Here is a 12,451-nt window from a genome sequence, read left to right on the forward strand (position 1 = left end):
CAAACTTACATGGCATCCTGGAGGGAACTCCATCCAGATTAATAACAAACACAAAAAAAAACTGCTTTAATGATAAATAATATTATGACCGAGCCACTACCGAGCACACAACTAACAAAGTCACAGCGAAATTGCCCCCAGCCACCGGGCGCCCTTGATAGTCTCCGCACAAGTCCAACTCGTCCAGTCACTGTTCACGTCGCCTCCACAGCTCGAACACCTACTGTCCCGACTTCCTTATCCAGGGGCACCACTCTTGGCCCTGTGTACAATCAGTGCCCCGCCCCGGCACCCCCGAAAAACCGGAGACGGCTGACTGGGGCCTCAACTCCGGTAATGGCTGGAAAATCTTTAAAAAAAATAAAAAAAAAATATAAAAAAAATTACATGTCATTAGCTCGTTCAATTATAGCTCTCAGCTGCGGCAAAGCGCCGCGCCTATGTATCAAGAACACAAGTCTATCAGCCACCAGCGGCCCCCCCAGGATACCCTCAAGCGCCTCCCTCGGACCCCGGGTCTCAGGACACTGAAACATATAGTGTTCAATGTTGGCGTTCTCGTTGCCACAACCACACTGGGTAGAGTCACGGAGGTCGAAGCGCCCAAGGTAGGCCGGGAACCCCCCATGCCCCGTCAGCGCCTGCGTAATGAAATAATCTGGCGTCGGTGCCACGTCCTTTCGGACGCTCTTGATCCAATTTCTGCACCAATGATGCCCCCTGTCCCAGCCCTCCTGCCACTCAGTCATTACGTGTTCGTATATGATGTTTTTAATGGATTCCTTGGAGTAGGGCACCGGCCAGTCCACTCGTCCCCCTCTCGCTTCGTTTGCAAATCTGTCGGCAATCTCGTTACCGAGAATACCGGTGTGACCGTACACGAAATGGAAACAAAATTTAATACCGGGTTCAACTGCCTTAATGGATTCCTTTAATTTTTGCACCCTCACATTAGTGTGGACGGGATTATTGAGGGCCTGTAAAAGGGACAGGCTGTCTGTGTAAACGTGCACAGTCCCTGTGTAACGACTGTGCGTGAACTCATTAATGCCCATAACCATGGCGGCCAGTTCAGCCTCGAAGACAGACGCATGAGACGGCAGAGCGGCCTTCCCGTATCTCTCCACCTGTCCCTCCCCCATGACGCAGTATGCAGCACCCACTCTGCCCTGTCCTTTTGAGCCATCAGTGTACAGTTCCAAGCCTTTCCCTACTGTGTGATCCTTTCGATCAAAGGTCACCGCTATTCGTTGCAACGGATGCAACTCCCAAATTGCGAAGTCCTCATCAACTGCATCTGGTCTGATGGTAACATCGCCAATACGTATCTCTTTGTGAGCCTGGCGAATCCTAAAGGACACCCACTCCGCCCAGGCTTTTTGTCTAATGGGTATTACGCCACAAAGGACCGGCAAAATGTCGTTGGGAACGGTACTGTAGCCCCTACACATTTTCAATAAAGGAATTCTCTGTATACTGTCTAATTTTCTTATCATGTGTGAATTGTCAACATCTCTGTACCAGGCCCCCACCCCGTAAAGCAAAATTCTCTCGATACATTTTTTGTAGATTGAGTGAAACAATCTAAACCGGTCAGCTCTGTGCCTTGCGCACAACCTGTTTACTTTTAGTGTTAATTCCCCCACCGTATTCTTAACTTTATCTAAATGAGGAATGAAACTTAGCGTACTATCAACTATTACTCCCAACACCGTAACCTGATTAGAAAATGCTATTGACCTTGATCCCATTTTAACTACGGGTGGGCGCCCGAAGTATTTGCTGCCTTTGGCCACCATGACTGCCTTGGTTTTTTTTGCGTTGAAATCGATTTTGATATTTTCTCCCCATTGTAAAACAGAGTCGATTACTGCCTGCGACTTGATCTCGACCTCCTTGCGGGTGTGCCCCTCCACTATAATGGTGATGTCATCCGCGTATTCCAGTATGACAACACCCTCCGGCATGTGTCTAGAGAGTAAGTCGTTGATGACAACGTTCCAAAGTAATGGGCTTAGTGGCGACCCCTGTGGACATCCTGCTACGCCCCTCAAGCCGACGTTACCGTTGGTTGTCATTACCATATAGCTCCTATTCTGTACGAAATCACACAACGTTGCAAGCAAATTACTGGGAAAGTCAATGCCGGACAAATTATGTATTATATGGTGGGGTCGAACTGAAATGAAAGCATTCGATACGTCCAGTGCGTACAGAGCAGCGCACCGTCCTTGTTTTCTAACACGGATCAGGGAGGAGATAATTCGGTCCAGTGCCAGCGTACATGATCTGTTGTGATGAAAACCATATTGGTTGTCTGAGAAAAACTTATTTCTGTACAGATAGGATTCAAGCCTGCCGTGTAATAGTCTTTCGTAAACTTTTCCCATCCCCATCGATATGCTGATAGGTCTAAAATCATTCGGGCTTAACTGTCCTACCTCCTTTTTTGGTAACAGGATCACCTTACATTCTTTCCATGCCTGAGGAAAAATACCGAATAGATATGCTTTATTAAGAATATATGTTAAAAAATTACCATGTATTTCCTGAAACATTCCTAGCATCTCTACGTTTACGAAATCTAAGCCTTTGTCGGCTCTCCTGTTTAAGAGTTTGATTGCATGACTAACCTCTTGTACCCCGAAAGGCTTGTCTATCACTTTTATATGTTGTGAAAAACTCCTGTCACCAATTAACTGCGTTACTATCGAATGAGTGTTATGATTAGTCCCAAATATAGCTTCTAAGATAGCGACACATGTATCAGCATAGTCTTTTGTTTGTGTTCCATCCGGCCGGGTAACGGCAGGTATCATGTTCCTATGAATGGCTTTGCCCATAAATTCTTTGTAATTGTGCCCGAAGGGCATTACAGGACTCATACTGCTGATTCTCCTGTTCACTGAATCTATTTTTGCTTTATTAATCCTGGCCTTGTATTCATTAAAGAGTTTGAAATATTTATCTTTAAGCTCAACTCTCCTATCACCCCGTGCCTTTTGAAATAAGCGGCGCATAGCACGCACCCGTTTACGAAATGCGGTCAAATCATCAGACCACCACTCAACGTTTTTATTTTTTTTCTTCACAAATCTTAAATGTCTGACCCTATAATTTTCAATTCGTTGTTGTAAAATAGTAATTATAGATTCTAAGTCTTCAACTGTCCTAATACTCTGGCTTCTAATTAGTGAAATCCACTGATCCCCCATTATATCATTAATCCATCTTTTTCTTCCGGTTGCAGTTAATTGAATTCTTCCCGGGTTTTTTTCGTGAAAACATGTGAATGTAATATACCTGTGATCACTCGCTGTAGGTAAATCATGAACATTCCATTTAGTGATTTTATCGAAATCATTAACTGTTACCAAGGTCACGTCGATCCAAGAGTCACCATTCCTTGAATGGAATGTGGACAATGATTTTGGATTGTTAACTATTGCCATATCATTGGCCAAGATATAGTTGAATAAATCCTCACCCCTGCAATCGTCCTTGGAACCACCCCATAACTGATGTTTAGCGTTAAAGTCTCCTACTACCAATAACATTTTATTTTGAAATATACGATGAATTCTATTAAGATCATGTAACACTGACATCATGTCCGTTGTTGGGCTAATGTACACATTAATGAAGATGCATTCCACATCTCCAACTGAGATGACCAACACAATGAGCTCCTCCCTGACCATGTAAGGCATTACGTCTGCTTGAATGTCAAATAAGAATACACCAACTTTTGCCCCGGCAGCGCAACGCAACATCGTGGTACCATGTGGCAAAAATGCCTCAGAGGAAATAAATGGCTCCTGCACGAATGCCACCTGTACCTGATTCTCCGTACAAAACTGTATCATGGCGTCCATGGCCGCCCTACCCCTACCGGCATTAAATTGCAAAACATTGAGATGAACATTATCCATGAATAATGATTATTACGAATTGTCTGTGTTGCACCAAATTTCCACATATAAAATTAAATTCAGTTCTTAACATTATGACGTGTTCTGTCTAATGCCCTTTGATACAAAGGGCACCTAAAGGTGCCAAACGAATGCTCAACCCCAAGTGCAGCACCACGCAATGCATTCTCCCTCTGACAAGCCGCGCACATGTCGGAGCCTCGCGCACGGGTACACTGACGTGCCAGGTGCCCCACGTCACCACACCTAAAGCATCTGACATGCTGCTCGGTACATGCCCGAGAGACATGCTGATACGATAAGCACCTATAGCACGCCCTGATGTTGAAAACTTCTTGCACCAGGCACGAGGCCCAACCCGTGTGCAACCGTCCTTTGGCTATCATCCTAGCTGCCTTCTCGGGGGAGACCTCCACGAGATAGTTTTTATATGCACCCTGCTTAACGTGACTGAGAATTTTGAACTCGTCTTCCGTTAGATCCAAATCGTTTTTTATGTTAATGACTTCCCTTAAAATACCATCTTCAATCCTGCTCTCAACCCCCCAGAGCTTTATTCTAGTGCTCCTCACCCATGGGAACGAACTCTTTACCATGGTTTCTAGTTCCTTGTCGGTACCCATGGCTTCTGCCATAGCCTTGAGGCCTTCCAATGACTGTGCCTTTACTAACAACCCTCCGCTCTTTATGTCACGGAGCTCTACTTCCGGGATGCCAAGAGACACTGGGTCTAGCTTATCCTGAATCTTGGTTTTTATATCTTCGTTCTTAGCACCCTCCCTCGGATGTACGAACATGACGTGTTCCTTTTTATGTGTCGGGACGCTCGTACGGGTTACACCCTCCGTCGCCGTCTGTGCATATGAGGGTCTCTGATTTTCTATTTTATCCGATAACATTTTTACTTCGGTTCTACGATCTTCCACCTCCTCAGAAACTATCTGTAGCTTCACTCTTGTCTCACAGACTGATCGTTCCAGGTCTGAATTCCTGTTCTGTAACTCGTCAATACGTTCCTTAGCGTCCTCAAACATTAAGACGTGAATTCTTTTATTTTCCTCACTAGTTGCACAAGCTTCAATTAGTTTCTCATTTCTTTCAGTCAGGTCTTTGGCAACCTGGTCCGCTTCCCTCTTGAAGTCCAGAGTGACGTTGGCTCGTGTTACGGCCTCCACAAGTTTCAGTTCCGTATCCCGGATAATACGCTCGTACTCGAGGAAAATATTACCTAAGCCAACTCTAACGGGCTTCGTGAGGTTAGCCTCCAGTTTAAGGAATTCGGCCTTCAATTCTGTCAACTTCATGTTTAAAACTCTGCTACCTCCCTTTAAACTTTCTGAGCTTAACTGTTGTGTCTGAGACACTACTGCCTGCCTCTCTGACGCTCCTGCCTGAGACATTCTCTTTTTGCCTTTACCTATGCCCTCCTCCGCCTTAACGGGCGATCTGGCTAACTTGTTAACAGGTGTAAAGGGATACACCTCGGTAGACTCATCTGCGGAACTCATCACACTTACTAGCCAGGAAAGACAAACGCAGTTCTCATAACTATATGCACTTTAAATTCGGGTACAAAATTGAAAACGTTACCGGGCCCCTATACAAAAAGATGTAAGAAGGGACGTACTACTAGTGCTACCGCTACGGAACACGTGTAAATCAAAATACTCAAAAACGGTTGATGAATAAGTAAACAGGTGCTCTGACAAGAACTCTTTTTTAGTGGTTCGAAACTATGCGGTTACCACTGAACCATGCTTGCTTTTACGTGTGAAATGCACGTCTAGTGGAGAAGGTGCTATTGATTTACGAAAACACGAAAATATGAATCACGCAAACTTGTTTACGAAACACGACAGTGGCGAAAAAGCACAATTCTTTAGAACTGCCTAAAACACAATTAGCTAACACGTGGAAAACGTGTAACGCTCACAACACGGGCAAAACTTCTCGAAAAACTGACAACCCAGACACTAAAAGAAAAAGGAACGGTTCAACACTTTGGAAAAGACCCCCCGACCCCCCAAAAATAACGTAACGTTGTCTTTATATCCGCTTTAAAGCTATACAAAACAAAAAAATTCGTGGCAGGCGGGAACCCGCCCCAGCCGCTAAGTTAGTCCTAAGACGGAATCTACGACACCCCTTTGTGTGTGCCTGTAAACCTACATAAAACCCCCCAAAAATAAAAGAAAATGTAACTTACTGTGCTTAGCCGAATACCAGATGATAAATTTTGGACCGCAGCCTTAGGAAACACCAGGCACACACACAACCAAACACACGACGAAGCAGGCAAGCCGCTCGGCGTGGAAGGGGCGTAGAATCCGGGAGCAGCTGGAGGAGCGTCCGCTCACCACGAAACCAGTCAGCGCGACCGGACAGGCTAAGCGGACAGGCTAAGCGGACAGCGAGAAGAACGCAAGCAACGAAGATTATTAACGAAGCTACCGCTGCGCTTCAGGACCAGAGTGCCACAGCAGAGAATATCACCGCCCTACTGGAGAAGCTCACGACATGCGGCAAGCAGCTTTACGTTTTGGATCGGGAAGTGGAGGACAGCATCGCTCCTGAAGCGTTCAGAAGTGAATACGACTCTGTTCTGCAGTATGAAGAAAGGATAACAGAGTGCATCGCAAGGCTACGACTCACCTTCGAACGACTGCCACCGACTACATCGACGCCTACACCAGCAGTCTCTCCGACGCCACAGATCCCTGACCGTAGTACCGGAGTCAGGCTGCAACGCCTTCAACTGAGGAAGTTCCGCGGAGATTTTACAGAATGGCAGCCGTTCTGGGATGAGTTCAAGGCCAACGTGCACGACAACAGGAATTTAACCAAGTCGGATAAATTCCATTACCTTCGATCGTTGTTGCTCGGAACAGCGGAGGCAGCCATATCAGGACTGCAGACGACCGAAGCGGCGTACGACGACGCTATCGCTTTGCTCACTCAACGGTTCGGAGACCGCGGAAGGCTTGAGGAACAGTACCTAGGGAAGCTTAGAACGCTTCCACATGTTAAGTCTTCAACGGACACGTGCGGTTTGCGAAAACTCCACGACTACGTGCAGACGAACATATGCGGTTTACGCTCTTTAGGCATACCAACAGTGACTTACTCTTCGATGATGACGCAAATCCTACTGGCCGCAATACCGTCCGACATAGTGCTCGAGTACCATCGTTTGAACCTCCGGAGCATGCAGAGAGACGCCGCAACACCAGCAGAACACGAAGTCGCCACGTTACAAGATGAAGGCGCTGCCTCCACAGCTTCCGCAGAACTGAACAAGGTGTTGGCTTTCCTGAAGGCGGAAGTTGAAAGCAGAGAAAGGAGTGGACTTTGCGACCGTCAGGATCAGAAACCGTCCGGCCAACGGAAGACGGGAGCAAAAGGTCATGCCAGTGCACCCTCGGCTTTCGCGTTGCACAACCAAACTGTCCCGACGAACTGCCTCTTTTGCAAGGCGAAGTCTCACGCCACTGAGAACTGCAACGCAGACATGTCGCAGGAAGACAAAAAGAAGACGTGGCCAAGTACAGGCGCAGTTTTCGGTGCACGAAGGCGTTCCACAATTCAAAGGAATGCCGTTACAAGGGAAGGTGCTCAAAATGCAGAGGAAGACACGTTGCCACAATGTGCGACCCCAACTGGACGGCCGCGCACGCTAAGGAAACTCAAGACAAAAACGCCATCGAAACGACAGAAACTTCAGTCCTGATGTCTTCCGCGACCAGTATGAGCACTGTGCTCCTCCAAACGTTTCGTGCCTGGACTGTGTCGGGTACGAGGTGCCAGTATATCAGAGGGATAGTTGACAGTGGAAGTTCACGAACGTTCATCCGGGAAGATCTAGCAAGGGAGCTCGGTTTGAAGGAGGTAGCCCAAGTTTGGATCGGAATTAACACGTTCGCCTCAGACTCGGAGTGTCGGCCCGCAAAACGAAGCGTTGTGGAAGTGACTGTGCGAAGCCAGTACACCCACGAAGACGTCAAGCTAGCAGCCATCGTCATACCAGTGATATGCAGAGATATCCAGGAATCGCCGGTGGACAACGAACACGTACTTGTACTTCAGGACTGTGGTGAACTAATCGCCGATGTTGTGGCTTTTCCTGGTATGCGGCAACTAAATGGCATCAGTCTGCTTATTGGATCCGATCAAGTTTGGAAGCTGATCTCCGGCGAAATTCGGCGCTACGGGAAGCAGGAAGAGCTCGTTGCCATCGAAACGATATTGGGATGGACGTTCCAAGGCCCAAGCCAAGTGAAAGCTCTGGTCGCGCAACAAGCAGACAGCCTGATATGCGTGCTGAGAACAAACGTGAACTGCGTGTTCCTGCAAGATGAAGAAATAAGGCAGATGTGGGAAATCGAAAATGCAGGCATCAACGAAGGCGCCCCACCGACGGCATTCACGAGTAACGTGCTAGCAGAGTTCCAGCGCACTGTAAAGATGGCAAACGACAGTTATGAGGTGCGCCTCCCATGGAAGAACGTCGACGCCCCACTGCACGATAACCGTGCTGTCGCAGAAAGGAGACTGAATCGATTGGTGAAACGGCTCGCCGTGAACGACGCCTTGGTAAGAGAATACGACAAGAACATTCGCGCGTATTTGTTGAACGACCACGCGGAACCAGTACCTATCTCAGAGGCAAAGACACCTGAACGCATCTACTACATGCCTCATCGTGAGGTCATCCGTCCCGAGTGTACGACTACGAAAATGCGGGTGGTGTTCGATGCTTCATCGCATTCTGGCAACTGTACATCGCTCAACGATCACTTGGAAAAAGGGCCGAAGGTTCAACCCGACTTGTTAGGTACGCTACTCCGTTTCAGAACGCATCCGATTGGAATCTTTTTTTTTTTTTAATTGGGTATTAGCGCCGCGAAGCAACTGTGGCTATGAGCGACGTACAGATGTGAACAGACGGAGAGAGGATAGCAGGAAGGAGTGGGGGACAGTGGGGTTAGTATGCGTCCTGGGCCGACTTCAGGGGGAACTGTGCCGACATTCGTCTGGAAAGTCTTCGGAAAACCCAGGGAAAACCTCAGACAGCACAGCCGGCGGTAGGATTCGAACCCACCACCTCCCAGTCTTCAGCACGACCTTGGTTACCAGCAACGAGCGGACGCCTTAGCCCACTCGGCCATGCCGCTGGTCCCGATTGGAATCACTGCAGACATCGAAAAAGCGTTTTTGCAAATCAGCGTGGACGAACGCGACAGAGATGCGTTACGTTTTTTGTGGTTTGATCAGGTGCCACTTCGACAAACCATTACATACAGCGCCAAAATGGTGGAATGGCGCATGCGGCGGGTGCCTTTTGGGACATCGGCCAGTCCGTTCCTGCCAGCAGGGACTCTGGAGCATCATTTTCGTAAAGTCACCGGCGGCTTAAAGGACACTGCAGACGTCTTGGCGTCTTCATTCTACGTGGACGACTTGCTGACTGGAGCACAAAACTTGGAGTCAGCAGTGAAGCTTTACAACGACGCCAATGAGGTCATGGAAACGGCCCACATGCGTCTGCGGAAATGGACGTCCAACTGTTCAGCGCTTGAAGGCGTTTTCAGACATGAGAAGGAGAGCAGTACGAAGAACAATCCAGTTACAAAAGTGCTTGGAGTTGTTTGGGACAAAAGGAACGACACACTTGCGTGCAGCTTGGACTCAATTGTTAAATCGGTGCATGTTGCAGGCACCAAGCGAAACGTACTCCAAGCATCGGCTAGGATTTACGACCCTCTTGGCTTTCTACACCCTTTCACGGTTCGAGCAAGAATGATTTTTCAGGCCTTGTGGGTTGAGGAGGTTGGCTGGGATGCGGAGATGCCGAGAGACAAGCAGGACCAGTGGAGTCAATGGTGCAGGGAACTACCGGAACTGGCTGAGGTCATCGTGGATCGCTGTATGTTCCCCAGTGGTTGCAGAAACCCTCAACTCCATATCTTCTGCGACGCCAGCCCGAAGGGTTACGGTGCTGTAGCGTACCTCCGAGGGCAGAACGAAGACGGATCGACGACTGCTACATTTGTTCTCGTGAAGTCACGAGTAGCACCGCTTAAGCAGCTGACTCTGCCACGTCTAGAGCTGATGGCGGCGTTAATCGGCTCAAGAATGATGCACAACTTGAAAAGAATTTTCAGCGGCATTGAATTTGAGTCCTTTATGTGGTCCGACTCGATGATTGCCCTCTGGTGGATCCGAAGACCGCCTACCGAATGGAAACAGTTCGTAAGCAACCGTGTCGACGAAATTCAACAAAAGACTGATCGACGGAGATGGAAGCATTGTCCTGGAACAGAGAACCCCGCAGATTATCTAACCAGAGGTGTAACGGCAGAAATACTAATTCGCACCAACGTCTGGTGGCACGGACCCGATTGGTTACTCCTCGAGCCATCAAGCTGGCCAGACGACGACCTCGAGTGGGACACCAGAGCAGATGACAAAAGGAACCGGAAAGCAAACGTCTTACACACTTCGGTTTCGTCAGGTCCACCGCCAATTGATACAGCCAAGTACAGCACTTATCAACGACTGATAAGGGTTACTGCGTGGATCCTTCGTTTTCTGAACAACATGCGGAAGCCGGAAAACCGACAATCCGGTTGTTTGGTTGATGAAGAAATGAAAAGAGCGGAGAAATTCTGGGTGCAGCAGGCCCAAGCGGAACACTATGCGGAAGAAATTGCTCAGCTTCAGACGGATCGGACGGTAGCACCGGAATCCAAACTCGCCGCGCTGCGACCCTACCTCGATGACAGCGGGATTATTCGTTTGCAGACACGGCTACAGTACGGTTCAGAAGCAGAGGACGTGAAATGCCCCGTCATTCTTCCACGCGAACATCACTTCACGAAGTTGGTCGTCGATCAAGGTCACAGGAGGGCCCTGCATGGTGGACTACAGGATACATTAAACGACATACGAGAGCGCTGGTGGATTCCACAGGGCAGACAAATAACAAAGAAAATTATATTTCGATGTGCCACCTGCTCACGTCATCGCCTGCAGGCGGCTTCAGCTCCGACCGCCCCATTGCCACCTGAGAGGATTGTTCGAAACCAACCGTTCGAGGTAGTGGGAGTGGATTTCGCGGGCTCAGTAATGGTGCGCTCCGGAAGTGGAACATCGAAGTCATACATTGCTCTTTTTACGTGCGCTACCACGCGGGCAGTGCATCTGGAACTTGTCTCAGATCTCACTGCGAGGTCATTTCTTTTGGCGTTCCGTCGTTTTATCGCCCGTCGAGGACTTCCCACTACCGTGTACTCGGACAACGCACTCACCTTCAAAAAAACGTCCCGTGAGATTCAAAAGCTCCAAAGCAACGTCCGGAAGAATGAAGTGCAGGACTATTTCGCCAATCATAGAATAAAGTGGAGGTTCATAGCCGAGAAGGCAGCGTGGTGGGGTGGATGGTGGGAGAGATTGGTCCGCACCATGAAGCAATCTCTCCGAAAAGTCCTTGGGCGACAGTCCTTAAAGGGACTATGAAACGATTTTTTTCTTCGTTTCGTTCGAAAGAAGACATTTTTCTGAGTCTAGAACCGAAATTTTACTTTCGTCGCGCGAGCGGATTTCTCGGGAGCGAATTTAAACGGAGCGGCGAAGGGAGGACAGCTAGCGCCGCGCCGTGGCGAGCTGCCGAGCGGGGACACAACGGGCAACTTGACGCGACCACGGCCGGCTCAGCAACACGTCATCGTGACGTGTTGCCGAGCCGATGAATCTCGCCAGGAGCATGCGCCGTAGGATCCCGCGTATGCGTTCATCGGGAGTTGCCATTGTGCAACAGCGGTGACGTAACGGGGAACCGAAGTGCGGTCCGTACAGTTACACCATCGGCAGGGAAATATGCGCGGGAGAGGAGGAACGCGGAAGAGACATTTCCAGCGCGCGCTCCTCGCAGAGTGGAGCGATTTCGTCCGGAAAAATTTGTGGCATATTAGTTTCTCTGCGGGAAGTACAGTTTCCATCGAAAAAAAAGTATGGGGGTTCGGGAAATTTCATAGTCCCTTTAACGTTCGAGGAAATGATGACCGTTTTACAAATCGCCGAGGCTTCGATAAATTCAAGACCTCTCACATATTTACATGCATCGCCGGATGAACCAGCTGCGTTGACGCCTGCTCATTTGTTGATTGGCCGACGATTGGTCGCACTTCCAAACGGTCAAGATCAAGCACCGCCGCGGTCGACAGTGACAGATCTTTCCCGCCGATGGCGATATCGGCAGAGAGTATCAGACCATTTCTGGAAACGATGGCGCACGGATTATCTTCTTCACCTGAGGTCCGCCCACATCTCCAAGCCGGTGGGGTACCACACATTGAAGCAGGGAGACCTGGCTCTTCTTCACGAGGAAAGGACACCACGTAACCTGTGGAAGACTGTGCGAATAGTGACCCTCCACAAAGGGCGAGACGACAAGGTGCGAGCTTGTACCATCAAGTTGCCAACTGGGAACATCACAAGGCGGCCAGTGCAGCTACTGTATC

At 48.8% G+C, this 12,451-nt stretch overlaps 3 protein-coding genes across 3 annotated transcripts; 2 read left to right on the plus strand and 1 right to left on the minus strand.

Moving 5' to 3' along the window:
* Positions 1-383: 383 nt before the first annotated feature.
* LOC135375284 (uncharacterized) lies at positions 384-1,451 on the minus strand. The gene has a single exon (XM_064608026.1). The coding sequence runs from the start codon at positions 1,449-1,451 to the stop codon at positions 384-386; it is 1,068 nt and encodes a 355-aa protein (XP_064464096.1).
* A 3,900-nt stretch (positions 1,452-5,351) lies between these two features.
* Positions 5,352-7,659, plus strand: LOC135375286 (uncharacterized). Its single transcript, XM_064608027.1, has 2 exons — positions 5,352-5,417; positions 6,397-7,659. Exons 1-2 carry the CDS (start codon positions 5,352-5,354, stop codon positions 7,657-7,659), a joined length of 1,329 nt encoding a protein of 442 aa, XP_064464097.1.
* A 17-nt stretch (positions 7,660-7,676) lies between these two features.
* Positions 7,677-11,447, plus strand: LOC135375287 (uncharacterized). Its single transcript, XM_064608028.1, has 2 exons — positions 7,677-8,763; positions 9,304-11,447. The coding sequence occupies exons 1-2, from the start codon at positions 7,677-7,679 to the stop codon at positions 11,445-11,447; spliced, it is 3,231 nt and encodes a 1,076-aa protein (XP_064464098.1).
* Positions 11,448-12,451: the final 1,004 nt, after the last annotated feature.

This window comes from Ornithodoros turicata, unplaced genomic scaffold, assembly GCF_037126465.1.
Source record: "Ornithodoros turicata isolate Travis unplaced genomic scaffold, ASM3712646v1 ctg00000850.1, whole genome shotgun sequence".
NCBI lineage: Eukaryota > Metazoa > Arthropoda > Arachnida > Ixodida > Argasidae > Ornithodoros > Ornithodoros turicata.